This window comes from Vanacampus margaritifer, chromosome 14, assembly GCF_051991255.1.
Source record: "Vanacampus margaritifer isolate UIUO_Vmar chromosome 14, RoL_Vmar_1.0, whole genome shotgun sequence".
NCBI lineage: Eukaryota > Metazoa > Chordata > Actinopteri > Syngnathiformes > Syngnathidae > Vanacampus > Vanacampus margaritifer.
In genome coordinates this window covers 4,830,275-4,858,253 of record NC_135445.1, presented here as the reverse complement: position 1 = coordinate 4,858,253, position 27,979 = coordinate 4,830,275, and the positions used below count along the sequence as shown (strand labels likewise).

The 27,979-nt window shown below is 43.2% G+C and overlaps 1 protein-coding gene across 3 annotated transcripts; it reads right to left on the bottom strand.

Annotated features, from left to right (window-relative positions):
* Positions 1-98: 98 nt before the first annotated feature.
* Positions 99-27,947, bottom strand: abl1 (c-abl oncogene 1, non-receptor tyrosine kinase). 3 transcript variants are annotated; one of them, XM_077585352.1, is made up of 12 exons: positions 27,406-27,946; positions 26,293-26,660; positions 9,524-9,688; positions 7,115-7,410; positions 5,942-6,214; positions 4,911-4,995; positions 4,566-4,743; positions 3,963-4,147; positions 3,457-3,609; positions 3,290-3,379; positions 3,093-3,221; positions 99-2,977 (listed from the first exon to the last, which is right to left on the bottom strand). In XM_077585352.1, exons 2-12 carry the CDS (start codon positions 26,417-26,419, stop codon positions 1,416-1,418), a joined length of 3,243 nt encoding a protein of 1,080 aa, XP_077441478.1. In that variant the 5' UTR covers positions 26,420-26,660; positions 27,406-27,946; the 3' UTR covers positions 99-1,415. The 3 variants fall into 3 exon arrangements, with proteins under 3 accessions (XP_077441478.1, XP_077441479.1, XP_077441480.1); XM_077585354.1 differs by having other exon boundaries at positions 2,830-2,977; positions 3,093-3,162; positions 27,406-27,947; XM_077585353.1 differs by lacking the exons at positions 26,293-26,660; positions 27,406-27,946 and adding an exon at positions 13,856-14,676.
* Between the last annotated feature and the right edge of the window lie 32 nt (positions 27,948-27,979).

Sequence of the window (27,979 nt, the reverse complement as noted above, 5' to 3'; positions counted from 1 at the left end):
ACTCTTACAAACTTATACAATCACAAGCTCACATACCTTCCTCTATACACGCACACACCAGCCGCGAAACACTTTCGAGTCTGTGACGTCTTGGAAGCTGCTACTGATGGCTTTTTAATAAAACTGTCAAGTTCCGTTCAAGAGTCCACTCAGTTCCTCAGTACACGCCGAGGACAAGGCATTGGCTTTTCGTGTTGTTCTTTTTTTGGTATGGCCATTTAACATTTACAATCTTGAAGGCACAAAGTAGGAAAAGTTACACACTCGACTTACTTGGCTGTCGTCATCGTACGGCGGCAAACAACGAAAAAGGCATTCACAACAAACACAGCACTGAAGAAAATACTTTGCATTTTTTTGTCACATGAGTCAGGGTTTGACAAACGGTTTTTAGTTTCTGGGACCAGAACCTAGACAAAATCACGTCATTGCCGTAACACTGACGAATACCATAAAGCAGTCATCCCCAACCACTGTGCCAACATTTCACTTAAGTGGTCCAGAAACTATAATCGTTCCCGCAGGGTGCAAAAGTAGATATAGTTGGAAGCGTTCTTTTTGACACACAAGCACGCACACTCAGGTAAATACACACAAACTTTTTACACACACAAATCACTCTCGCAAACATTTTTAGACACACTCTAGGTAGGGATGTTCAATACCACTGTTTTTTCAATCCAAACCAGTACAACAAAGTCGTCGTGGTAACAGAATGACAGATAATTCTAAAGACCTTTCTGTATTTCTGGCACATATGATGATTCACAGATGTGTCCAACAGCCGCAGTGTAACGCCAATGACTGTAAAGGAGGACTCGGACAAATCCGCAAATCTCTCACAATCATCCCAATCACTTTCACACGCGCATATCAAAAATGATGTATAAAATAAAAGACTAAAAGAGGTAAAAAACAAAACAAAACCGTAGAACTCTTCCAACGATACACCTACAATTGCACCCTCCAAGTACTGTCGTTTTTGTTTGGTGGTGTGCCGCAAGATTTGTTTTTTTTTTTTTTTAAATATGTGCCTTGCTAAAATAAACGTTGGGAAAACACTGCAATAAAGACATGAACCAAAAATCCCGTGGTGCGATCCACTTTTGGATGTCGCCCCTCAGTTCGAAGAAACCCTGACATAAGACATTGACTGGCACAAACGGATCCCGGATAATATGAGCTCAATTAAAGGCATCCTATTTTAGAAACAGGCACTTTTTTTCTGGAATTACGGGAGGAAATATTTCAAGCATGACGACGACGACTCGTTCGTAGTCAATATCAGCTCAAACTCCGGAATCTGCCAACTTCCTTTGCGTCCCTCCACAAAGACTTACAAGTGGGATTCGGAATACCGCATCACTGACGCCAGCTCTCGGGCGAGTCGACAAGTTTCAGTGGGTAATGTTCCGCTACCTCTGAACGATGTCACTGATCTCCTTGACGGAAGACAGCAGCTTGGTGAAGTCCTGCTGCGCGTTGGCGCCCCCGGAGGCGGCGGGACAGATCTGCAGCTCGCGCAGACTGCTCTCCAGCTTGTTGATGGCCTCGCGGAACGCAAACTTGTTCCGCATCTGCTGGATGGAGTCCACGTAGCTAACGCAGTACTTGGACAGGTTCTTGCCGGCTTCTAGGACGGCGCCGTGGCTGCCCGTCTGCTCAGAGTTGCGGCCGATGGCGGCGCGTAGCTGCTCGGCGCCCTCCAGGACCATCTCGCGGGTCACGGCCGAGTTGGGCGTGCGCTCCGAGGCCTGGCGCGGAGCCGTCTTGCGCAGGGAGCGGCGGGGGTTGACCAGGGGGATGAAGGCGGCCGGCTCGCCCCCGAGGGAGCTGCTCGCCGAGGCAGAGGTCTTGAGCGGTTGAGGTTTGGAGTTGCAACTTGGGGGAAGCTTCTTGGCCCCCTCGCCGGGAGTGGTTCCGTGTTGGGGCTCCGAGGGTGACGAGAGGCCCTTAGCTTTGATTTCTGATGAAGGGGAGGGTAGATCTTGAGCGGGACTACGTGAGGTCTTGGCCGTTTTGGCATTGGCTGGCGGCGGCGGAGGAGCCGGTTTGGGTTTCTGGAACTTGCCCTTCTCACGAGCGTCGGTGGTATGCTTGTTGCGGCGGGCCCGGCACTCATCTCCGGCGGCGCCCAACGCTGGGAAAACGCTAGGCTTTAGAAGATCAGCATGCAGGGCGCTGGTCTTGGAGTTCTCCGGAAGCCCGGGCCTCTTGCCCACCTTGGGGGTTAAAGCCTGGGGACTGGACCCAGGACTCGGCTCAGCGTCTTTCGGCGCTTCATCCGACTCTTCCGGCTTCTTGGGCAGACGCGGAGGGGGAGTCAGAGCGCCCATTCGAGGGGCGGCATCCCCTTTCTGCTCGCTGGTTCTTTTGCGAGGGAGCGCCGGTTTGCCCCCAAACGTACCCGAGTCAAAACGCCTCTGGCCCAAGTCCCTCGGCAGGGTGACGGACCTCCACTGGGTGCCATCTGAGCCGGTTGGTAGGCTGGAGGACCAAAAGAAGCGCTTAGAGTTCGTCATGACCTCGTCTTCGCTGGGAGGGGTGACTGCCGCCTTGCCCGTGGGTCCGGGCACAGCAGGGTCGCCCTTCTTCCGGGGGAACAACGGTCCCGGGTAGGTTGGAGCTCCGTTTGTGCCGTTATTGTTTGTCGTCAGCGACTTTGAGGATTCTAGCACATGCGTGGTGTCGTTGATGGCCAATGACCCGCCGTTGTTTACGCAGTCCCCGTCCCGAGGGTCCGGACACCCGCCCCGTCGATCGTGGTGGACGTCCATCTCGCGGAAGGAGGTGCTGCGCTTGGGAGGCGCCGGGGCATTCTTCTTCTTCTTCTTGATGAGGCTCAGGAATCCGCCGCGCGTTTTGTCCTTGTCCTTGGGCAGCAGGCGGTCGTCCTCTTTTAGATTGCCGTCCATGAAGGGGCGCTCTTTCCTGGGGAGCATCGGGGAGGGCAGGGGGACCTCAGGGTCTCCCGGGTCTGAGGAGGGAACAAGATTAATAAGAAAAAGGGTTGGAGACGAACCATCCTGGGATGAAAAAGGAAGAAGGTCTCGGCAACAAACCATCCGTTGTCAAGTGGAAGGGCTTTCTACCTGGACTATCTCCGTCCCGGTTGTCCTTATTTTTGCGCAGCGTTCTGGTCTTGGTGGGCAGTTCTGGAGCCTGCTGAATGGAGCCCAACGTCACCTTCTTCCCTTTCTTCCCCAACTCCTTTTCCACCTCTAATAATATACAATGAGTCAAGTAAACGCGTCAACACGAGAAGGAACCCAACGAGTTCCGGACCAACCGTCAGAGATGCTGGACTCCTGGAACATGGTCTCAAAGGCTTGGTGGGTTTCTGCAAAGGACGGACGTTCTAAAGGGTTCCACCTCCAACCTGACGGGGCGAAAAAGTACCCTTGAGAACGGGAAACACGGCAGCGGTATGCTAACCGTCACCGAGTTGCTACTCACAGGCCCTCATAAGTTCGTAGACTTTCTCAGGGCAGCCCTCGGGCCGGTCCATGCGGTAGTCCTTCTCGAGCAGCTCGTACACTTGGGACAAGTCAATGCCGGGGTACGGGGACATCCCGTAGGTGGCGATCTCCCACAGCAGAACCCCAAATGCTACAGTGAGTCCAGACGGATTATTATAAAGTAGTTGAATTTTATGCTATCAAAACAAAGTGTTCCCAAATGTTTGCTATTGCTAACATTGTGGACGAATAACAAAAAATATTAGCTTAATTAGCGAATGATAACAAGTAGGGAAAAAAAACATCTAGGATCATTCACTGCCAGTCCCGTTAAAATGGACTTTTGACGTGCATAGCCGTCAATGGCAGTGAATGAGTTTTTTTTTTAATCTTCTTTTTTTTTTGGAGAGCTCAGTATTGTCCATTCGGTAATTTTACCGATTTGACATGTCATCGGTGAGTTAACTCATTCATAATGTTATTTCCCAGCGGAATGACACGTACCCCACACGTCCGACTTGATGGAGAACTTGTTATAGGCCAGGCTCTCCGGAGCCGTCCACTTGATGGGGAACTTGGCGCCGGCGTGGGCCGTGTACGTGTCGCCCGTCATCAGCCGGCTCAGGCCGAAGTCGGCCACCTTTACCAGGTGGTTCTCGCCCACCAGGCAATTGCGGGCGGCGAGGTCCCTGCGGGAGAGCGCGCAGAGGGTGAGCGGGGCGGATTATTAGCTTCCCAAGTCACTTCTGTCGCACCAAATTAGCCATCTGGACGAAAGTATTGGGTCAACTGGCCACCTAATACAAGATGTGAAAGTTCCCCCCCCCCTGCACACTTTTGCAAAAAGCTTTTCACTTTTCTGGGAAGACTATCAGCAAAATTTTGGAGTGCGCCTGCAGGGTATTTTGCCCATTCATCCAGAATGAGGTCAGCGGTCAGTGGAATTTCCCTCCTAATTCACTCCAGAAGTGTTTGACAACTGACGTTCTTCCACACCATTCCTAGCCAAAACGTCTTTATGGGCCGTTCCCAAAACTGCTCTTAGTAAGTAGTGCGTCTTCTCGTATGAGCTTTTAGTCTTATGTAAATGCTATGTGGACAGCCCACCTGTGTATGAAGTTCTTTTTCTCCAGGTATTCCATGGCGGAGGAAATCTGCGTGGCCATGTAGAGGAGCACCACGGCGTTGACCTCCTCTCGGTTGCACTCCCGCAGGTAGTCCAGCAGGTTGCCGTGGGTCATGAACTCGGTGATGATGTAGAACGGAGGCTCCCGTGTGCACACGCCTGGGAAGGAAAATGCTCACTTGGCGACTTTCTTCATTTTTTTTTGTTGCAGTGATTTCACTGAGCGCTTTTCATTTTTAATACACAATCTGGTAATATCATCACTGACTTCAGGCGCAATTTCTACACGTTTGTACGGTGCCTAGTTAAAATTCAAGCAGCCTTACCCAAGAGTTGCACCAGGTTGGGATGTTTGATCTCTTTCATAACAGCCGCCTCCTTGAGGAACTCCTCCACTTCCATTGTGTCCTCCTGCAAAGAGCAAAAGACGGCTGGCTGTAGTTACACACTTGAACCACTTGGTGGGAGCATATTTCAATCCCCCCCACCCGAAAAAAAAAACAAAACACTGACAACTGAGACCTCGGCAGAGGTTGGGATTAAGTCACGTTTGTTCACGTCATAAGCAAGTCAAGTATTAACTTTCCAGTAAATCCAAAAGTTACTGCGGGAAAAAACAAGCACATCAAGTCGAGTTTCCAGGAAATTTCAAGCAACTTGAGTCAATTCATTGCTTGGGTTAAGCTAGTCAGAAATCTATGGAGGACCAAAAATGCCCAGATAATAAATACATTAATTAATTAAAGTGAAAATAAAAAACAATATAACATGAAATAAATAAAAAATAGCAGAACATTGTTATTTATTGATTGATATTTAATTAAATTTATATATTTATATTGTATTTATTTCCACATTTATTTTTATTTTCATTTTGGAATCTCTTTTTTTTTATTTTTATTAATTTGTACTTTTATTTATCTATCAAATTTTGTTGTTTTTATTTCCATTTATATTATATATATATATATATATATATATGTATATATTTTTTTTTTTTAAACATTCTTTAATTATATTTTTTGTATTCATTTTTATTTTCACTTGTATTATATTATTACTTTGGCATTTTTGGTCCTCCATAGATTTCTGACTAGCTTAACCCAAGCAATGAATTGACTCAAGTTGCTTGAAATTTAGTAGCCAACATTTGGACTTGCTCTCTTTAGAGCAAAATTACTCAAGTAAAATATTATCCTCCAAATGATTACTTTAGCAAAAAACACCATTCACGTACTGAGCAACTTCTGACAGCAAAGCAAATCCAAATTCCTAAACACGTCATCTTAAGTTTGACTCCAGTCACATCATGCGGCTGGAATCCCCCCCGCCTCTACCACGCGGCACGCTCTCGCACCTTTAGCGTCTTGACGGCCACGGTGAGGTTGTACTTCTTCCACACGCCCTCGTAGACCTCGCCGTACTGGCCGCCGCCCAGCTTGTGCTTCATGGTGATGTCGGTGCGCTCCATCTCCCACTTGTCGTAGTTGGGCGACACGCCGTAGATGGTGGGCTTGGTGCGCTTGGGCGCCGGGTAGTGCAGCGTGGTGATGAGGCCGTCGGCCACCGTGCTGTGGTGGTGCACCAGCTCGGCCAGCGTGTTGAAGCGGCTCTCCGACGACACGTACAACTGCGGGAGGAAGGCCACAACGGGTCAGCTCACCGGTGGGGGTGGTGGAGGGGGGGAAATCATCGCTTTGTCCATTCTTTCAATAAAAGAACTAGGGCTGTCAAAATTCATCGATTAATTGACATGTAATCGATTATCGAATTAATCGACAACTGTTTTAATAAGCGAACCAATTTTAAAAATAAAAAAATGTCCAAATCCTCTGATTTTAGGATAAACAGTAATTGTTCATTGATTTCTATAATCCTTCTTGAAAGAAGACTGATTATCTTCTGCGTTTGATCAAAATAAGACATTTGCAAACATCTGTTTTTACTCTGGAAAACAACAATAATGACAATTCAATCACTATGAATACAATGTACGGAATAAACATCAATCACTGGTTAATAAACAGTAATCAGTAAAAAAAAAATGCTTTTATAATACACTTAAATGCAAAGTTAAAATGAATCAGATTAGTCAATTAATCTATTGAGTAATTGATAGATTAATCGATTCTAAAAATATTCGATAGTGACAACAAGGTCAATTGAACAAAATGCAGCCGTTTCTCACAGTGGACTCACAAACTGGCCTCTAAAATCGTGCTGCTATTGTCACTGAAGTTCTTTTTCCAAGCTTGAAATGTACTATTTTTGAAAAATTTAATTGACAAGTATATTTGCATAAGGCAAATTTTCCACACTTTAAAACAGTTTCTAGGAGACTTACTGCAAATGAATACAAAATCACAATCTGTCTATTTGTGATGGTGAAAATTTGACCACAGAACTAAAGATTTCAATTTCCATTATTTTCTTTATATGGAAAAACTGCCCCCGCCCCCCCCCATAAAAAAATATCTGGCTCTGCGGTAACACTGCCCTAAAATGTACCGGTAATGCGTTTCGGCTTCACCTTGCCGTCGGAGGCCGTGTTGATCCTGTAGTGGTAAACTCTGCCCTCGTAGCGCAGCGAAATGGACCTCTGGCCGGGGCTGCTCTCGCTCTCGCGCACCAGGAAGCTGCCGTTGATCCCCGAGCTGAGCAGGTACTCGGCGGCGTTGCGCGACACGGGCCCGTGGTACCAGCTGTGCTTCTCCAGGCTGTTGACGGGCGTGATGTAGTTGGACGGCACCCAGCCTTGGCCATTTTTGGTCTGCGCTTCGCACCACTCGCCGTTGTGGTTGTAGCCCAGCACGCGCAGCTTCTCGCCTGCAAAATACAGTTTGAAGAACCTTCAAAACCGGATCGTAAAGCAAAGACCAAATCGGACCAAATTCCAATACCTAAAACCACCCGGGACTAATTCATTTAGCATGTCCGAATTTGATAGCTGATCAAAACAATTGTAGCGGAAACGGTTCAGCAGCTGAAACCTGCCTCGGCTCCAACAGCATCGGACTTTTTCAAAACGATTGTGAAATCTGCGCAAAGATATTTAGACCATATTTAAAAAAAGGAGTTAGCAAGGCTTAAAACTGCTTGCAATATGGTGTGTGTGTGTGTGGGGGGGGTGATTAGATTAGGTCTTTTTTTATTATTATTATTATTTTTTTTTACAAAAGTTGATGAACATTCAATATACGTATTGCACCAAAAGCGGGGGGATTGGGTATGAAAAAATCCCGGAAAAGTGGGCGACACCAAAAATGTGAGAAAATATTGAAAATAATAATAATAATAATAATAATAATAATAATAAATTTGTGAATATGCAAATCAATGGGTGTAAACCTGCAAATATGCAGGGCGTAGTGTTGTCACGATACCAACATTTTGATATCGGTACCGGTACCGGCACGTAGTTCGATACTTTTTCCAAATCAAAAGACAACTAAAAAAAAAAAAAAAAAAAAAATCACTGAGGACTTTATTTTTCTTCAAATTGTTTTCTTTGCGGGTGAGACAGAGAATATGAGAGAGACACAGACAAACACACAGAATGAGAGAGAAAGAGAGAGAGAGAGAGAGAAAGAGAAAGAGAGAGAGAGTACGTATGAGTCAAATACAATTGTATTTGCAATATGCTAATTCCTGCTTCATGGGCTCCTTCTCTTGCTGCGCACGCGTGGGTCAAACCACGCGGCTACTTGTTTTTGTGTTTACGCTCCCATGACACTGGACAACTGAGTAACCTTTAGCATGGAACATTAACTGAAAAAATAAAATAAAAATCTCATTCTAGGCATTGTCTTGTCTCACGCATGAGCAGAAATGTTCTCTTTTTCCTTCCTCCTTTTTGTTTGACCGATCCATATTGTTTTTTCTAACGGCGCGGTGTTCCGGAGCAAAAGAGGAACCCAAGTCAGGAAGTGAGAGTGGGAGTGTAAAGACGCAAAACAGAAGGAGACGGGGAGGGGAAGCACATGAGCAGATTGTCCATATGATCTGTAGTACGCTATATACAGTAAATCCGCTATCTTTCACAGTGGTTATGTAAAAAAAAAAATAAATAAAAAAGAGGCAACATTAAGTGCAAATCTGCAAATACTGGAATATTTTTCTAGCGTTTATGTCTGAAATTACCTTTCAGTGGTTACAAACTAAACATTTCAATCGCAAAGGTACAACCCCCATGTACCCCATAGGTCAAGGGAATCCAGAAATATTAATAGATATCTTCAAGAAGCCAGAATAGTGTAACATGCGTTAAATGCTGATTGGTAGACTGATTTCAGGTTGTTAAATGTAGAGATAGACCGATAAAAAAAATAAATAAGGGGGGGTGGAGGGTATTGGCGTCAAAAATGTTTTAAATACAAATGCCAATCTTGACCTTGTAATGTCTTTAAGCATTAATGCTTATTGAACAATTTTCTAATTTTTTTTAAAATGTAGTTGTTTTTTTTAAAAATCTTAATTTTATTTTTAATTAATTTTATTTAATTAAAATTAATAATTAATTCTATTTAATTAAAAATTCTCAATTTTATTTTTTTAAATGTTCAAGGAGCTCCCAAGTTTATCACTACGTCTTAACAAGTTAAATGGAAACACATTTCTTTGTTTTAATGTCGAACAAAAAACAAAAGGACTTTGAGGAGGACACAAAAAAACTACAAAATTGCTGACTGCTTTATGGTATAAGTTAAAAGCTACCCTGGATGAAAGGACAGTCAAGGATCAAAATTGGCCCGGAATTCACTCGCTGGAGTGAGCTAAAAAAAAACAAAAAAACAGAAAACGCTTGTCCTCATAGTAAATGTGGTCTTCCTTCAGACATAACAATACCGCTCCTGTCCATATGGCGTCGCCATAATCAACGTAGACCGAAAGTTCCTTAGTGTTGCTTTAAATGTTTAAAAATGCTTCTTTCTACCCTTACCTTTAGTAATGCTGAGTGTGTTGTCGCCACTGGCCACAAAGTCATACAGCGCCACAAACAAGTTGGGGTCATTTTCGCTGGGTCCAGCCAAAAGGTTCTCTTTAGAGTTCCAGCGGGCCGCTTCGGTCAGACCTTGACCCTCTAAGTCTGGTCTCTGGAGAGCTTCTGAAAAGGAGAAAACACATTTAAGTGCACGTGGAAGTGGACAAGAATGTGAGGAAATCCAAGCATGCGAGGAGTGATTGGTCAGCATGTTTGGTATGCGGTATTTGCACTTGCAACAATACGTTGAGAGAGTCCACGTTCTGCTCTCCTTCCAATATTGTACAAGCACTTGGCCGTGACTTGCCGTTTGCCCATCTGTCCCCATAGCTTTTCATTTCCTGGATTACCCCCGCTTAGTTTTCATTTCCTACCTGAGCAACGAGCACACGTCGACCGTGAGAATGCATCCAAACGCCGATCGTTTTGAAGTAGCGATGATTTGCGACAGCTCGCGCGAATGATACAAATTACGGCGCAACAACTGACTGCGGTAAATTAAAAATGCACACAAATGTGGAGGGAAGTCAATGGTGGGAGGGAGTACTTTGAACAGCAGTTTGGCCAAAACGTGCGCAGCTGTTGTCACACAAGTTCTGGAGCACAGTTAGGCCGCGACCCCCTCAACAACACTCGCGCATTCTTTACGCTGCAAAAAGCCTAACAGCTCTTGAAATCAACAGAAAAAAGAACCACATTAACATTTGGGTAACCTCAATGAATTCACTTTTTTTTTTACAACAATGTTTTTGAGGGCAAACTTGAATGGCAGAAGAGATAGCGGTTTTTAGATACACACACGCACACACACAAAATGAACTCGACAAGCAAGGCTATGATTTCACCTCAAGGCTACTCGAGACAAAAGAAGGCAGTCATGCGTGTGCATAATCAAAATTCCAGGCAAGTTTCTTTTTTTTCTCTCCACTATGTTTGTAGTGGAAGCACAGAAGGATATTGTGCTTCATAATTACAATGTAACAAATGGCACACACTTGAATGCAATTCTTGACTGTTTAAATTACAACAGACTAAAAAAAAAAAATGCCATTGTGGTGGAAGAAAAAAAAAGACAGCTTTCTTAAAGCTGAAGTCTAAATATAGTATTATGGTTAATATTATGTTAAGTAGCAAAATCCAGCAGTTTTTATCTATATCACAAGGCGGCCATTTTGCCACTTGCTGTCAAGTGGAAATGGCATCACAGTTGCTCAGGTCTCAGGTAACAACCAATCACAGGTCAGCTTCAGGAAACAGGTGAGCTGTGATTGGTCAATGCCTGCCTGAGCAACTCTGATGTCATATTGATCGCAACTGCGAAGTTGTTGACATATGAAGCTCCAAATATCAGCTGAGACGACGACAGCCAGCCAGGATAAAGAGCTCGGGATTTTTACTTAGGGACTCATCAAGACTAAGACTAAACGTTATATCAACCGAGTTTCGGATGTCCGTCAGCAAGCTTGTTGTAGACATTATGTAGATAAGATGAAAGATAAAAGCAGATTTTTTTCTAACGTCTGATTTTGAATAAACAAAGATAATCCGTTTCGAGGGGGGACTATAGAAATCTTTAGAATATTTACTGTTGAATCTGAATCAATTTTATTGGCCACGTATGTTAAGATCAAACAAAGGAAAGGCTGAAATTCATCGATCATCAAAAGATCCTGCGACGTTGTGGCACCGCAAGTCGAGGGTGCTTCACCACAACACGCCTGCTCACGACGCCCCGAGCATCTGACAGTTCCCTGGCCGTGACGAGAGAGCTGCAGTGGACTCAAGAAGAAGCCTTCCAGGAGTGCATGAAGGTGTGGCAGAGAAGGCTGGGAAAAGTGCCTTAGCTCATTTTTCCCCCTCCCAAGTAATGGAGTCCGTTTGTCTCTCAAGCTTTCTGCCAACAAAATGGGACAAGTCGGACGGACAGGCAAGCCGAGAGACTACAAAAGTTAAAAGCTTCTTTCACCGTAACGTGCAGGTCCATCGAGAGATAAAAGAGCACCACGGGGTTAAGGAGGCAGACTCGGAGGAGGCCAAACATTCCATATGGCCAGAGTTTGGCCTGGACTGAAAGTGTGTGGGCGGCCTCTGTCACACACGTCCACTTAAGACGCCGCAAATACCGCAAGGCCTTTGTGAGAGAGGGTGACAACACACCGACACACCAAGCGGGATGACGCCCACCCCAAACGCAAAAAAAAACAAAAAAAAATAACATTTTCAAACGGAAAATCGTGTGGATTAAGGAGCGAGAAATAACAAACAGAAAAAGACGATGGTGGGCCTTCCAGAGTGCAGTGGGAGAAATGACAGCATGTCCTGGCCGCGTTTGCTGAGATGACAACGAGATGATGAAGTGTACGTGTGTGTAGCTTGTAAAGACTTTATGGCCATGACTCGGCTGCTCTGAGCAATAGAAATGCACATAATACTTGCACGGTGATGTAAGACGCGCGTCCCTTCAAAGAGTTGGAAACCAAACGTGGTTAAAAAGCGGAAACCTTGAAAGAACTGCTAAGTGTTCATTCCTGAGGGATGGGCAGCATAATCGATTAAATGCTCATTAAGAATTCTGACTGTGTGGAACTTGACTGTTATATAATCGTGTCTTGAAACAACAACTTCCTACATCCAATAATCCAAAGTGATTATCCTGTGGTTTGAGGAGTGATTTTTCCTCCACAATCTTCTTAGGAAAATTGTTGCGGCAAGACAAACATCGATGTTTGTAAATTAACGGTCAGTCAACAGTCTGGTTGGAATGGACACTTCAGCAATTGTGCTTTTTGTGTCAGGCAAAGAGGAATATTTTTTGTGTGATATCACCTACTGAAAATCTAAAAAAAAAAAAAGACCTTCAAATAAGAGTAAAAGAGTTTAACTTGCCAATTTCTCAACATTTCTCCTTCACCCTTTCATTTTATTTGTCGCTTGGAACTCTTTCTCTGATTGGCTGAAAAGTTTCATTTAGAAATATTCCCCAATGAGTTTGTATGGGCATGACAAGAGTTAGCAAATGCAATATAGATAGCGGAAAAGCTAACAGTTAGCCTGCCGTAGCTTATTCCATTTCTTCTTTGTAAAATTATATCAAAAGTGAGCAAATGCAATGAAGTTACCAGGCAATCTAACAGTTAGTCTAGCTTGCTCTATTTCCTCTTTGTATCTTTTGTTTGTCTATTTGTTTAGATACCCTGTGATGACCATGATGCATGTCACATGTCATCTTCATACTACGACAGATACTGTATGGTTTTTCCCGTGTTGGTTATATCAAGTACAGAAAACACAGTAAGAGCAGTAAAAACATGCCAATTTTTTTTTTCAATTGTAAAAATCAGTTAAGGTGTTAAAACCAGCGTACCCCTCTAAAGGGTTCTGTTGATTTTGTCTAGTTTGCTGTCAAAAGGACTTGGAAAATAGAAAATAGGGCTCCATCTCAATAACATGCTCGCATTTGGTTTTGTATCGTCGGTGAAGGACATTTTGTCAGATCCCCAAACAAAGAGCTTGAAAGAAATCGTGTCATTGTGGAATAACCCGATTGTTTCATTAAATGCACCCCCCCTCCCCCATCTTGAATGAAAAAGTTCAGGCTGGTTAAAAACTCCTAACGGAATGTTCTTTATCCAGATGGTCTTAAAATTTAGAGTCCTCTTACCGTCATCACCCTGAGGGGGAGTTTGGGAGGGTGCACCGTGCTGATGATTAAATCATTTGGTTGCACAACGTTTGACCCGCATGGGGGTCTTCTTCCAACGCAAATCATTCACAATGTCCATTATGTAAAGACCGCAGTGCGCCCCGGCTCTCCTAGAATTCCTCGCGCGCTTTATTAGCCATGGCTAAATCAATTACTCACTTTAGGAACCACTGTTGAAGACAATATATGAGAAGTCATGGTCAACACAGACTGCCCTCTCTCCTGTAACTTCTAAATGAATTATAAAAGCAGTCAGGGAGATTTGCTTAGGGAATGCTGATTACAGATTAGATGCACTTTCCTCTCAAACAACAGTCAAGTGGGACACAGCCGGGGAGTCAGATTTCCGCGTATTCTCTCTTTTTCCACTTCTTCCCTCCGCCGCTAGCCAGTGTGTCTGGCCTCCCTCACCTCCCCTGAGCTGCCTTTTCCCCTCCCCATTCCGCAGTTTCCACAAAGCCAAAATCCTTGCGTGGTTGCGAGCCACTCGGGCTTTTCGGCCCTTCCAAAGCATCTCTTCCTTTGATTATGTTCAAAGTAAAGATCAGTAACAAAAAAAAAAAAAGAGCTTGCGGTACAACACTTACCTTCCAAGTAGCAGCTGGAGGAGGACGAAAGCCCTTTCTTAGATTTACACCCCACCAATTTCAGGCAAATCTCCAACATTTTCATTTGCTTTCTTTCCCTTCCCGCCTGGAAACACTGCTTAAAATTAGACGTCTGCCTTGTCTCTTCACATGTGTCCCAACAGGAGAACGTTTCAAACAAAATGAAAAAAGAAAAAGAAAAAAGGCAAAAAAAGAGAGAACCTATCCAGAACGGGCGCTCAAACGTATTGATCTTGTTAACTGTTGCTCTTTATCATTACCGGTAATCCTTGTGCGCATCCACTTTGCGGAACAAAAAGGAAAAACAGTCTACAAACTTTTTAGTAGTATCTCCATGTTTTTCCCCTCCAACTCCTCCGATTCTGTTTTGCTCCAGGTTTTTTTTTTTTTGGAGTGGGGGGGCAAGTTTTGATCCGAAAAAAAAAAAAAAAAGCGGGGGACGTGTCTGTGCGCTGGCCGGGGACTGGCGAATGTGTCAGTTGAGTGGGCAGGCGGTCCGTCTCCGTGGTGCCATTCCTCTCTCTGCTGTCCCCCCTGCGCAAGTGTGGAGCCGAGGCACAGGGACGAGTTAGCGCTCACGGCTGCCAACAAAGGGCCTCTTCTTTCAGGATCGGCTGGCTGCACTCGATGACATCAGCTGAGCCCTCCCAACTCCAGCAACACACACACGCACGCACACGGCACAATAAGAGAGAAAGACTACATGCGCGCGCGCACACGCACACACAGAGCTAAGGAAGCCAGTTGCTCAAAAAAAGACAAAACTCATAGTGAGGCAAGAAGTGAAAGTTCCAGAGTTGTCGTTAAAAATTTAAGATTCTTCACAGTGCTTTCATGTTTTCCTTCTGCTGAAGTCATCCGATGCTTACAAGAAGCTCCTCCTTCCCTTCTACCCCCCCCCCTTTTTTTTTCTTTTCTTCCCGGCGCTCTTGCTCCATTCTGGAATGTTTACAGGTTAAGGAATTAGTGCTGGACAAAGCTCAGAGCTTATTGAAAGACAATCAAGTAGTGGAGAACTAATGAACCGGAAGGTGTTCATCCACTCTTTGGGCGAAAGCAAATGTATTCAAGGAAGGCGAGAAACTTTATCTTTTCAAACACGTCAGTCAGGGAATTTGGGGACAGCCGCAGTGGTTTGACCATATGAGGAAGGACGGGGCTAATCCTTGGCAGGAGCCGAGCACTCGCAACACATGTTTAATCTCTTTCTTCTGTCTTCCCTCAGCTGTGCCTCCAAACGCGCTCCATAATTCAAGGTTGCACTCACACAACTCGGTGCTCGCTCGATCCAAATCTCTGGAATATAAACATCCAAAGCAATAATTAAGCATGCAAAAGCAACTACGCTAATTGTGTGTGGGGGGTGGGGTGGGTGTGGGGACTAGAGTGGAACGCAATCTGCAAAGTGGGTTGACTTCCGAGAGATTCAAAACAAGTTGTTGTTGGATGTGGATGGAAAGATTGGTAATCGGTGATCGGACAGAAAATCGTGACCGGTGCACTCTTATCTTCAATATAAGGTAATGAGGACCTTTCCTTTTTTAATTTTTTTATTTTTTTTTTAAGCGGACCACAGTAAATATTATACATACATTATAGTGGGTAAAAATTAATTGATTTAATTTAGTCTTTTGATATTTAGCTACTAGGCCCTTTCGTTATTGTTGCAGTGCTGGTACGGCAAACATTTGTATTCCTATTTTACATCAGTAACACACACACACACGCACACACACACAAATAATTAGGATACGCAAGCCTTCTCTAACAGCCCATTAACTTACCGCAGTGCTATATAGGCTTGGGGGAGATGAGAGGATAAAGTAAAATTGGGGCAATAAAACCAAGGTGGAAAAAGTGGGGTGAAAAAAAAAAAAGTTGCAGATGGAGGAACATGAAGCACATTGTTTGCAAGTGAGATCATAGGGGGGAATAATGTGATTTATAATCAAGCTAGTGCATTGTATGGTGAGCTGCCGCACATCCACCTACGGGGTCGAGTGCCTTCTGGAACTCATCTGACACTCGGGAAGTCAAAAGGTAAAAAAAATAATAATAATAGAGTGATAGCCACTATACAGTACTTGGTGGAACCCTTCGCCAAACTGCTCCCAAATTGATCTTTAATGACCGAGGAGATCACAGCCCTCCAACGGTGATTGTATTCTGCAATTTGAGCGAAAATTCTTCCTTCCATATGTTAAGCCTGGCAACACCAGCGGCCGTGCTCAAACGGGTCTGGGACCGCTCAGTTCATTTTCCATTTTCCACGGTGCCTTTTCAACAGACTGCAGACTAAAAGAAAACGCCTCCGGACGCCATTTGGATAAACCTTCGGACGAGCCTATTGGCGGCAATCAGAGCGACGGCGCGTGTGCGTGATTGCAGTGCAGGGCGAGTGAAAAATGTAAACGCATTACGGCACGCCGAGGGCAGATGTTTGCTGTTCTTGTGGAGCAACGGTGCCATTTCTCTTGGCTCACTTCGATACGCGACTTAACGGATGACGGGGGTCCTTGGTTTGCCACTGTATGGAGCAGGGATGGACAACTTAACTCTTTGACTGCCAGAGGTTTTCAGAAAAGGGATGCTGTGGGTGCCAGCCGATTTTAAGCATTTTTGACTGATCTTTCAAGGTCCACAGAAAATTATGTGTTTGGACTATGGAAACACACATACTACCAAATGAAAGATTGGACTCATCTTTCATCAGAAAAAAAAGTTTGTTTCTACCTTATTGCGTTTTTGAGTAATCAACAATAGTAAATGGTTAGTTCCACCTCTGTTTTGAAAAAAAAAAAAAAAAAAACGTCTTTTAACGTCTTTGGCACTCCTCCATAGGATTTTACTAAACGTTATTTAACGTTTTTGGCAGTCAAAGAGTTAAATACTGGAGGTGGCCGCAAGTTTTGAGTAGTGCTACTCGGGGGGTCACATAGGACCATACGCTTCCGAACCAGATGTAGGACAAAAATAATATATTTTAGATACAGACAAAATACGTGCATATGTACAAAATATGCACTCTAAATAAGTTTAATTTTACATTTATCAATTAAAAGACCCAACAACAAAGGGTTTGAAGAAAACTAATCAGTGTGTTTTTTTCCACAGAGCAAAATGCTTTCTTTGGTTTATTGCATAAAAATTACCATTCAAGGACAGCAAAAAAAATTGCTGAACAGCATTTTGCTCCCCCCCCCCCTCAGTATTTGTTAATATTTGTGGATGTTTTGTTTTTGTTTTTTTGGAATGCCCCCGAATCCCCAACCGCCATTTACCCCCCGTTTTTCGTGGAAACGTATAATGGGTGTTTATCAATGTTTTTGACAAATTTGGGGGGTTTGTAGAAAAAAATAATAATTCTACAAACCCACCAAATTATATATATAAAATATAGATTTTTTAATAATAATATAAAATATATATATTTTTTAAACATATTTTGTTGTCCAAATATGGCATTCAACGTTTCAATTAAGAGCACAAAAAAACCCACTGCATCTGAAATTACCATTTAAAAAAAAAATGAAATTAACGAAACGTAATCACATTTATAATACGCCGCCATCTTCGTGTTCCTCTAAAAAGGCACCGCAGGGCTAGCATATATTTGCAAGTGAATAAATACAAGCTGCCTTTCAGGCGGCCATATTTTATTCCCCAACTATCAATTACCAGACTGGGCATTGCTTTTACATTTTTATGTGCCACGATAAAAAATGAAACAAATGTCAGGCTTGATATGAAGGTACGCTCTACGAAAGCCTTCTTGGGTTTGCTTCACGACAAAATCGGTAATAACCAGCCAGTCAAACCCCGCTTCACTGACAAGGACACGCTTAAATGCACAATTAGACTGTTATGCAGCGCTGGAATCGGTTGGCAGACGCCACTTGGCGTAGATCCTGTCCGTCGGGGAAACAAGATTTATTGCACTATAAGCTGTGCAAACCTAATTACAGAGGAGAGAGGCGAAGCCGTGTCGGCCGTGCCACGATTCCAGGCTGCGCTGGATATTTGCGAGTGACATCAGGAGCTGCAGTCATGCAGTTAGTTCGGTGATAGCATCTGTCGCATGCTCCTTGCGAGTGCGTTCATTTTTGTATTTTTCTTTTTGCCGGTCTCATTCCATAAATGGATGGAAGTAAAGCGACGATTCGTAAAAACAAAAACTTTTTAAAAAAAATTGGGGCACTCATAAGTCAAGGTAACACCGTATCAGACTAACGCGGGTACCGTGTATTTATGTGGTGTGTCTGTTTACTTATGACCATCTGAAAAAAATGTGTCTATGCCTACAGGGAGAACAGATAATAAGCAGAACCGCTTCCAAGTTAAGTCCTTTAGGCATCCGTCTGCGCTGGTAATGGGGCTGCTACACTAACGCCAACGTGAACGTGCAATTTCTAATGAAATGCATTTACAAACTGGTATGCATTAGTCTCGGGTTCGCTCCAGCCCAAACGCCCTCTGATGCGAGGTTCAGTTCACCACCGCGGCAATCACCAGTACGGATGAAAACTGGGCTAGTTGAAACCAGACGAGCTTCTTGGAAGACATTCTAAATAGGGCGACGAGAACCAGGTGATTAATCAGAAATGTTGCTCATTTCTCGAAGGCCCGGGGAAAAAAAGGGGCCAAGAACATGCAAACCCGGCCCGAAGCGTGTTGAAGGTTGTAATCAAATCGTATTCAGTTGTATTACTCAATTTGACTCATATTGTTGGCAGAAAAAAAACAGCATATTTTCTACGTATTGCAGAGAGTTGAGTTGAGTGCTGGGATCAAAAGAGAAAACGGGAAAAAGAAGCAAAATGCATGTGGGTGAGACAAGAGGGGTCGTCGAAAGCAAAACCTGCCTTGCAGACTCATAATTATGCGGAGACTACAAAAAAATGTGGTCATACCAGAAACAAATAGAAAGAATGCTTGCACTAAAACAACAGTTGTGTTGTGTACGGCTGCAATCAAGTCGATATGCGGTGCCGATGGCCACTGGTTTTTCGAGCGAAATGTGCAAACCATATGGAGTGGAAAAAGAGGCAGATGGCCCCACAAGACAATCAGGAATCAGTTGGTTTTTTTTTTAAAAAAAAGCTGAATAAATAGCAAACAAACAGTTCTAATCACAAAATCTGAGGCTCCAACACAAGCCGTACAGATGTTGGCAAGACTCTGGTGTTTGTGTGAAACCGCCTACATCCTCGATTGTTTCCAGCAAAACAATGCATGTCATGAAACAAAAGTGCTCCAGAGTTTGGTGAAAAATTGAAAAAATGACATATAGAATATATTGAGAGACAAAAATATTTAGGTGAAAGGGAGTAAAGTGTGCACCAGATGTGAGAGAGAGAGAGAGAGAGAGAGGAATGCAGATGCAACTCCACCACTTTTGTTCCGCGGTATTTGTTGTTGCTCAACACACCTCTGGCGCAACATGCAAATGAATCACAGATAAACGGCGCGCGTGTTGACATCTTTTATCGTGACAGTCCTACGATAACAAGAGCCACAAGCCACGGTGGAAGGCACCATCGTCAATAAAAGCAGACCATAACACATACGACAAACGGGCCAGAAGTGAGCAATTCCAATCCCTTGCAATCAACGGTCCGATTATCAGATGCCTCCTGATTGATTATCCTGTGGTGTGCAGTGTCAAGTCTTCTTTTTTTTTCCCTCCAGCTGCGATTGTGACATTAAAACTAACGCCCTTTTCTATTAGTGCGGTTCGAGCGAGAAAGAAGCTGTTTCTTGTTTCCGTTTAAAAAAAAAAATAAAAAATCAAGGCCGTCTGCTTACTATGAAAATGTTCCTCAGAGCCTCTTCCAACATGGTTCTAGAACGGGTGCTGAGGAGGGCTGTGATGTCACTGTCATCCAATAAGTAGGGCCGGGTTTAAAAAAAATTAAATAAATAATCGATTTTGATTCAAAATGATTTGCTTGACAATGATTTTTGCTTCGATCTATAGATGTGCAAGGAATTGTAATGATCTACTCCAGTCTGACTCGCCAATGCTAATTAGCGCGCTACTCGCGGCACTTTTATCACTCAAAAGAACGGCACCACACTGCAAAAAAAAAAAAAAAAAAAACTTTTATTGGAATAACTTGATGGTAACTTTTTCCTTCTACTCTCTAATGTGTATACAATACAATTTAACAGTGTATTAGACCGCGTAGAACCACACTGCCCCTCAGTGGACAAATCGGGCACAACATGAACAGCGCTCCAAATAAAGGCAAGACTAAAATAATTTAAATAAAATCTATTTTGGGACATTTAAAATCAATTCTGAATCATACTAAATGAGAATTATGAGAATCGATTTTTTTGTGCACACCCCTAGTAATCACCCCTTCCTTTGTGGGGGTTACGTTCCAAAACCCCCGATGGAGGAAAAAAAGGAGGCTTGCTTGAGACATAAAAGTTAAATACTTGAGATTTGAACATGTGACGTAATCCCATCTGTGTGTGTTATTAGCAACAGTGGCCAACTTCCCATCAACCCATTTCAAATGTTTAAGAACGTTAAAATGCTACTTAAAACGTTGTCTGTACAACTAATAAACAATGACTGAAATGGCTTCACATGTAGTTCCAATGGGAACATTTGTTTCATAATACCAACAAATTGTTGGCTGCCCAGCGTTTCGCAATGGATTGCGGTTCCAGTGTAGCAAACTCTTTCCAAATATCTGTCTTTTCAAATTCTTCAAATTACACCAGGTCTGTGTCTGGGGGGGGGGGGGGGGTTAATGTGATGTCATCATGTGCTGATTAATGGGGGGAAATGCCATCAATTCAGCATTTGTCCCCGCCACATAGTTGGCATTCTGCCGCTTTGGCGCTGAGTATTTACAAACACACGCACCTGTTGTAAACGGCCACCAGTAAACATCGGACCTTCCCAGATTCGGACGAGATTTGATGTGGGTTGGCACTGGCTAACCTCTGCGTCCATTAGGACAGGCTCGGCCAACAGCGACGGGCCAAGCCGCTTGGGAGAAGCCGCCCGTCTCCAGCCCCTAAACTTCCCAACAGCTGGCGTGTACGAGCATTACTCCGAGGCGCCTGCTGCATGGGTGCAAACGCATATCAAAAACACATACGTACAATCTTCAGCACCCAGGGGGGGGGGATCATACGAGGAGATCTGGTGTCTAGACTGTATGGATTCCGCGGGTTCCAGCCAAGAAAGAGCCGGTTACACGCTAAAAGAGATCCACTTACCGCACACGCACTTGAATGCAGCTGCCGTTTGGGGTGTTGGGGGGGCACAGGCACGCACACAAATCAAATAATGTCACCGAAGGGATGTGCCACCAACATTCACACCTAAAGTGCACGCTACAATTTTTTTGATAAATAAGAAAACATGCAGGTTTTTAGGATGTGGCAGGAAACTGGAGTACCAGGAGAAAACCCGTGCAAGCATGGGGAGAACATGCCAATTCCACACGGGAAGGCCCACAAAGTCTGAACTGTGAGGTTTTGGTGCGGACCACTAGTATGCTGTGCTGCCCTCTGTAGGCTACAATCAAATGAAAATTATATTTTAAAAAAATAAATAATAATAATACTATCAAATATCAATATTTCCTTTTGTGTGTAGTGAATCTAATGAACTCCCCCCAACTCTCATTATTATTCTCATCTCGATCCTTTTTCTTGCATTTATCTACTTTAAAAAACGCACTTGGCCACAAACTATAATCGCAAATCATTTTAATGAACTCTTTCAACTCATCTTGCGCTACGCTTTAAATTAGGGCTGCGCAATAAAATAACCTTTTAAAAATTGAATCCTTGAAAATCTGCTAAATTGTGAAATCGAGTTTTTCTTATGTTCTGTTACATCCAAATGTTTTTGTGAGATATAATTTTGTGCAAGTGGCAGAATGGTGGATGGGTGGTTTACAAGAATGTTTAAAATGGCTACAAACTAATTCATTGTGGCAATTTAAGCACAAACTGTGAATGTTAAGTTCATGTTAAAACTGATTTGGAATAAGTATACATTATTGTTTTTTGAACATTTTGCACAGGAATTATTTTTGAATAAATGAAACCTTTAAATAAATGTTTGTTGGGCTTATTAAATAAAAATCGTAACTGTCCTTAACGGCAGAGATTCAAAAATAAATAAATAAATAGATTTTATTTTGTGGTTCTATCGCCCAACCTTACTTTAAATAAATAAATAAATAAATAAATAATTCACGGATAAATGCATTTGGAAAAAAGTGAACCCGAAACGCACATGTTGCACAGCCTGGAAATCCAGACTCACTCGCGGCTTTGCCGGAGAGCGAGTCTGGTCAACCGCCCATAAGTGGCATTTCTGAGGCGGGGCAAGCCTGAGCTAACAGACAGAGGAATGAACCAATGAGCGAAGAGCGGACGCGACGTCAGGAAGCGAGCGACTCGTTGAAGGCTTTTTTTTTCCTTTCTTTTTTTGCTGAGACGGAGTAAAAATCCAACATGGCTACTAGCCGAAGAGAGACAGTAGTGAATGACTTACGTCGCCGTCGCGGGAAAAATTTGAAGATTCGTGGTGTCATGAGTCGCTCCGTTTTGATATTCGAACAGCGTTAGCGAAGACGACGTCACGCAAATAGACGAATTTGATTGGCCGGCCTGTCTTCGGTCGGTGCCGAATCGCTGTCTATGGACGCCTGTCCACACCCACTTTCTTGAAAAAGAAAAGCCACACCCACTTTCTTGAAAAAGAAAGTGGGTGTGGCTTGCTAGGCTACATGTTGCAAGACGTTAAGTCTCTCAGTCGTACCACTTCATCACACTTCCTCTAACCAATTACTACTTTCCTATTAGCCAGGGATTTAGCGCCATCTTGTGGCAACTTAGTGCTACAGAAAAAGCACAACAACGTGACAGTGGGAGAGTTTTATAGATAGAATAGGTTTGACCAAACCGTATCGCTTACAAAAGTACACTCCCACCCCCGCCTTTGTAATCCGCCCTCAAATCAGTCCCGTCCAATGTACCTCGTCAGAGTACATTCAGCTAACTGAGCCCCGCGCTGGTCACGCCATCTGCAATTAAGTGCATCGATGAGACGTCGGCACAGGACAGGTCGCCGCATGCCTACGCCGCCTCGCTCCCGGGCAGCTTGCAGGGCGAGAGGTCTCAACCTGCCTGTGGAGAAGCGGCGCGCCGTTGGCTTACACGTGCACGCACAAAAAAAAAAAAAGGAAAAGAAAAACAGAGGCAGACAAAGTCACATAACGTGTTGACACTGCCCTCCTCTTGCACCGTGACTCACATCCCACTGGGAGACCCCAACCTGCTCTTCACGGGGGGGGCGAGAAGGGGGGAAAATAAATAGGCGTCACTGCCGCTGAGCCCGTGCCAAATTCGACCCTTTTACCGGCAAACGTGCTTGCTCTATTCTTCTTATTCCCCATCCTGTCCAACGTCAGCCCCAACACCCCCCCCCCACCGACTCCACCCCCACCCATACTTCTGCGTTATGCAAGAGGCTGTGGAAAGTATTCCCCGCCAAGGCAATCACAGCTCTACAAACACATTTGGTAAACTTATCAGTTCGCAGGACACGTGGATGGCAGGCATCCGGTAAAACGGTGCCAAGGGATATCAGGGACACGGTTAAAAGTAGGCCGGAATCATTTTGAAAAGCAATGTAATTGCATTATTTTTCTTTCAATATTGTGATTTAATATGTGATTTTTTTTTTTTTAATAAGTCCTCTTCCCATCAAATTTTCAGCAATAAATTAATCTGTATTAACAATAACATACACTAGGAGATTTATCATACATACATGCTTTGGTTTGATTGATTAAGCTTGCGCTAAAATAAAGGCAAATGAATGAATATAAAAGAGTTTATTTATCTACTTCAATTGGAGTTAACTTGCTAAACACTTTTACATAAATCACTCTACAACAATAATGCAAACAAATCCGTGGCTTTATCACTTCAACTTTTTATGTTTCAAGAAACGATACGGTAAAAACATGGACTGCACTTCTTTATTAACCAGAAATGAAGCGGAGGTTTGTGTTATTTTTCAAAATGTCAGCTTTTGCAATCTCAAACTTGCCTTCTACTGTACTACATTTTGAATGATGTCTATTTGAATTTGAGTAATTGATCAGCCCAAGTAAAAGACTAGCACAAGATTAAAAACGAAAAAAGTTGTAGTTTTTATTTTATTTTTTTTAAACAACTTGTAGATAAAACGTCAATTTGGAGAATTTAAATTTAAATATTTTTTTTCTAAAGTATACTTAGTTGTAACATTACGACTTTACAGTTCTATATTTCTGAGAAAAAAACAGACTGGATGTAAAATTTAAAAAATAAAATGTATATCACAATAAAAAAACTTGTATATTTGAGAAAAGTCATGTACTAAAGAAAAAGTAGTACAGTCAAGATTATGTTGCGACAACAAATTGTATACTTGTTTTTTTTTTAATATATAATGCATTTCCTAGATAAAAAGTTGTTTGATTAAAAAAAAGGCAGTATCTTTCAGATTTAAGTCGCAATATTAGAGGAATAATGTATGTTTGGGGGGGGGGGGGGGAGTTATTTATTTTTAAATTAATGTCATAATTTAAAAGAATAAAGTCATGTACTGCAAAAAATCATGAATGAAAAAACTGGATATTTACAAGATTGATACTGCAATATTTGACATCAAAGTTGTAAAATTACAAGTAAAAACATTGGGAGTAGTCAAATATTTCTGGAAAAAAAACTAACATTCAAACGTAAAATGTTAATACTATAATAAAAAACTATAGTAAACTTTCCAGAAAAAAAATGTCTCGTGCCTTTTTTTTTTTTTAAAGCAATGCAATCTGCAAGATTAGTCATCACATTGCAAGCATATTTGAGATTAAAGATGTAAAATAAAAACATTGTCAATACTTTATAAATGCAAAATTAAAAACACATTTTTTTCTAGATTAAATTTGCAATATTACTATAATACCTTTATAGAGCGCTCGCTCTAGTATTGCGCATCAGTCAAAGCTGACGAGCCACAAAAGCGCACTTTCACCCGCCGACAAGACTCTCCGAGACTTTGAGTGAGCTGCCCGGACACGTTCGTCGACTGGTGTCACTCGGCACTGTTACGCAACATCCCCATGTTCTCACAGGCGTTCTCAGCCACAGGATCAATAGCCTGAGCTTAACGCAATCAAGCAGGGACTACACGCTGACTAAATGAAAGAGGTCTGCTGTGAGTGTGTGAGTGTGTGTGTGCGTGGGGGGGGGGGGGTCAAGTGACAAACTAATCAGACAAAAAGACAAAATCAATTCCAATGAGTCACATCTACATAAAACGATCCACTCTAGCCATTTTCTCCGCCCATGACTAATTCAGCTAGGCTCGGTGAAGATCCAGGGCCCATTTCCAGCCCAAAACGGCTCAGAGCATGAACAAAATGGAGGTTAAACAAAGTAATAAATAGGGTTGCAAAATTACAGGGTTTTTAAAGTTAGAAACGTTCCATGAGAATTAAAAGGGAATAAACTAAATTGAAAATAAAGCTCTATATTTGAGTACTTAAAATGTTGATATTTTTTTTTAGGTTACAATAGCAATATTAATCATAATAAAAAATATATATTTTCAAGAAAATGGTTGCTGTCTAAGTAGTAGTAATATTATGAATTAAACCAGATTCATCTTTAGTTAATCACATTTTGGATGGTGAACACGGAGAAGTTTTGAGAGAAAAAAAATGTTTTCCAATTGGTAATTTACGAAAATTAGGTCAAACAACGGGACGCACGCATACTCACAGTTTGGTGCCCAAGGAGTCACCTAATTTATGGATTTTATTCCCAACATTTTTTTAATATGTTTTTTCATTCATATATTTATTTGCTCATTCATTCTGAAGTCAACTCGCCTTTTTTCGTCCCAAAAAAACGTATTGGTGGTTTAGCCGCGCTTATTCAAGAATTATGGGGCTTAAATTCATTTATTTTTTCCTTTTAAATGCATTAAATAATGGGTCAATTAGTTGCAGACTTTCAGCATTAGCGGGGTTGCCCTGCTCCATATTCTCACTGTCTATGCGAAATTAATGTCATAATTTACAAGACCAGAAAAAAATTGATTTTTTCATTTATTTTAAAGCAGATAATCAGGAAAAAAACGTATATATATATATATATATATATATATTAAAAAAAAGAAGCGAGGGTTTTTACAAATATGGCTTCCCAAAAATAATCTGCAAATGGGTGATTCTGCGAATGCCAAACAGTGAATATGTGGGGGTCCACAACTTGCCATTTCTTTGCCACCTTGGTCATAAACAAACCAGAGTTCAACTCGTAAGGCTCTAGTACCCCTCAGTGGCTTCAGGAACACAAACATGGCATCTTCCATTTGCTCTTACCGTGCACTGCAAAGACGTTGCATGGCTGCGTCCCGTGGCGCGTGGACTCCCTCTTGACACCCTTGATGAAGGCTGGCAGACTGGGTCTCCTCTGGTCCCCGACAAACTTCCCCGGCTGCTGCCCCATAAGGGCAGGGTGCCAGGCCGCAGCCGGGACTCTCCGGGTCGGACTCGGTCGGCCAACAACTGGCCAGTGGGGGGGGATGAGGCGAGGGGAAGGGCTGAGGAGGGGAGGACACGGGAGGAGTCCTTCTCCCTAGCTCGGGATGTCCTCTCCTGGTGTGATGCAGATTTTTTTCTGCAGGTCCAAGCTACTCCAGCGTGCCTCTTTTTATCACGCATTAATGGGATTTGGGTGCTTGAGAAATCTGTGGGGAATGGGAGGACAATTTTTATTCAAGTGTCATTCGGTGCACCTTTATCCATGAGTTTTCCTTTCATTTTTTTCCCTTCTAACTTTTTTTTTTTTATTCTTTCCATACTGCCTGACCTTGTATCCTTCCCCCCAAACGTATCCATCTTTCCTTCACTTCATACTATCTGGCCTGTCTACCTTTCCATTCTTCTTTGTATGCCTTCCATCCATAACATTCATCCTTGCTTCTGTAATCCTCGATTCTTTCCTTTTACCCTTCCTTCCCACCGTCTATGATCCTTCCCTCCCCTCCTACCCATTTCTCCTTATTTCTTTTTGCCTTACTTCTTTGCAGGCTTCCTACAGTTCCGCCATCCTTCTTTCATTCTTCATTCCATTCCATCCCTTCTTTTATCACTTTCACCTTTCCTTCCTGCCTCTCATTCTTTCATTCATTCTCCCATCAGTTAATACCATCCTTCTGCCTTCCAACATTTCTTTCACGACCTTCCTACCTTTCATCATTCCATTTCTGCTTACTTCCATCCGTCCTTCCTCAAATAAATTGATTTAAAAATGATATAGCTACTTTTGGTCGACCCTGCATGCAACTACAAGAAACTTAGCATATAGCACTATAGGTTCTGTTATCCTAACTTTAAAGTGTTATATCGTTGTGAGAGTCAAGTCAAGTAAGTGGAAAGAGTGGTAGTATTGCATGCCCGGTAAAGCATAAAGGGCGACGAAAGTCAACTTACGTGCTGTTGTAAACTTAAATCCCGTAGTTTAGCTGAGCACCACAAGCTATAAATGCACTTAGCCATGGAGGCTAGTACGGGTTAGCCTCACGTCCTCTTGGAAGGCGCACGGAGCAGTCAACAGTTGGTCGGCGGCGCCGCGTCGCCTCCTTGGCCAAGCACTTTTATCCACAAAAACATCTCCAAATTCACCACTTTTGCTTCATTCCAGCCGCCGGGACGTTGAGTGTCAAACTTCCGCGTCTCTCCCACCCTCCCCAGCCCCAAAACCAGACTCCACTTGGAGAAACACAGGCAACTCCTCCCGTCAGCCGGACGCCGCCAACGGCTGCTGTTGTGCCCGCGTGGAGGCCGCCGCTGGCCGTTTCGCTGTCGCCGCGCTCTCCGTTGTCGAGCCGCCGTGTCGCGCACGCCTACTCATCGCCCCTCAAGTACTCCGGGGAGCGGCGGCGAACTTTCGGCCGTGTACTCGTCGGGTGGGCTGCTGGGGCCGCCATACTTCCATACGCAAGGTGGTTTTACACAAATATGTGGGTGGGTCGACGTGTGACGTCACGTGCGTGCGTGGGCTAGT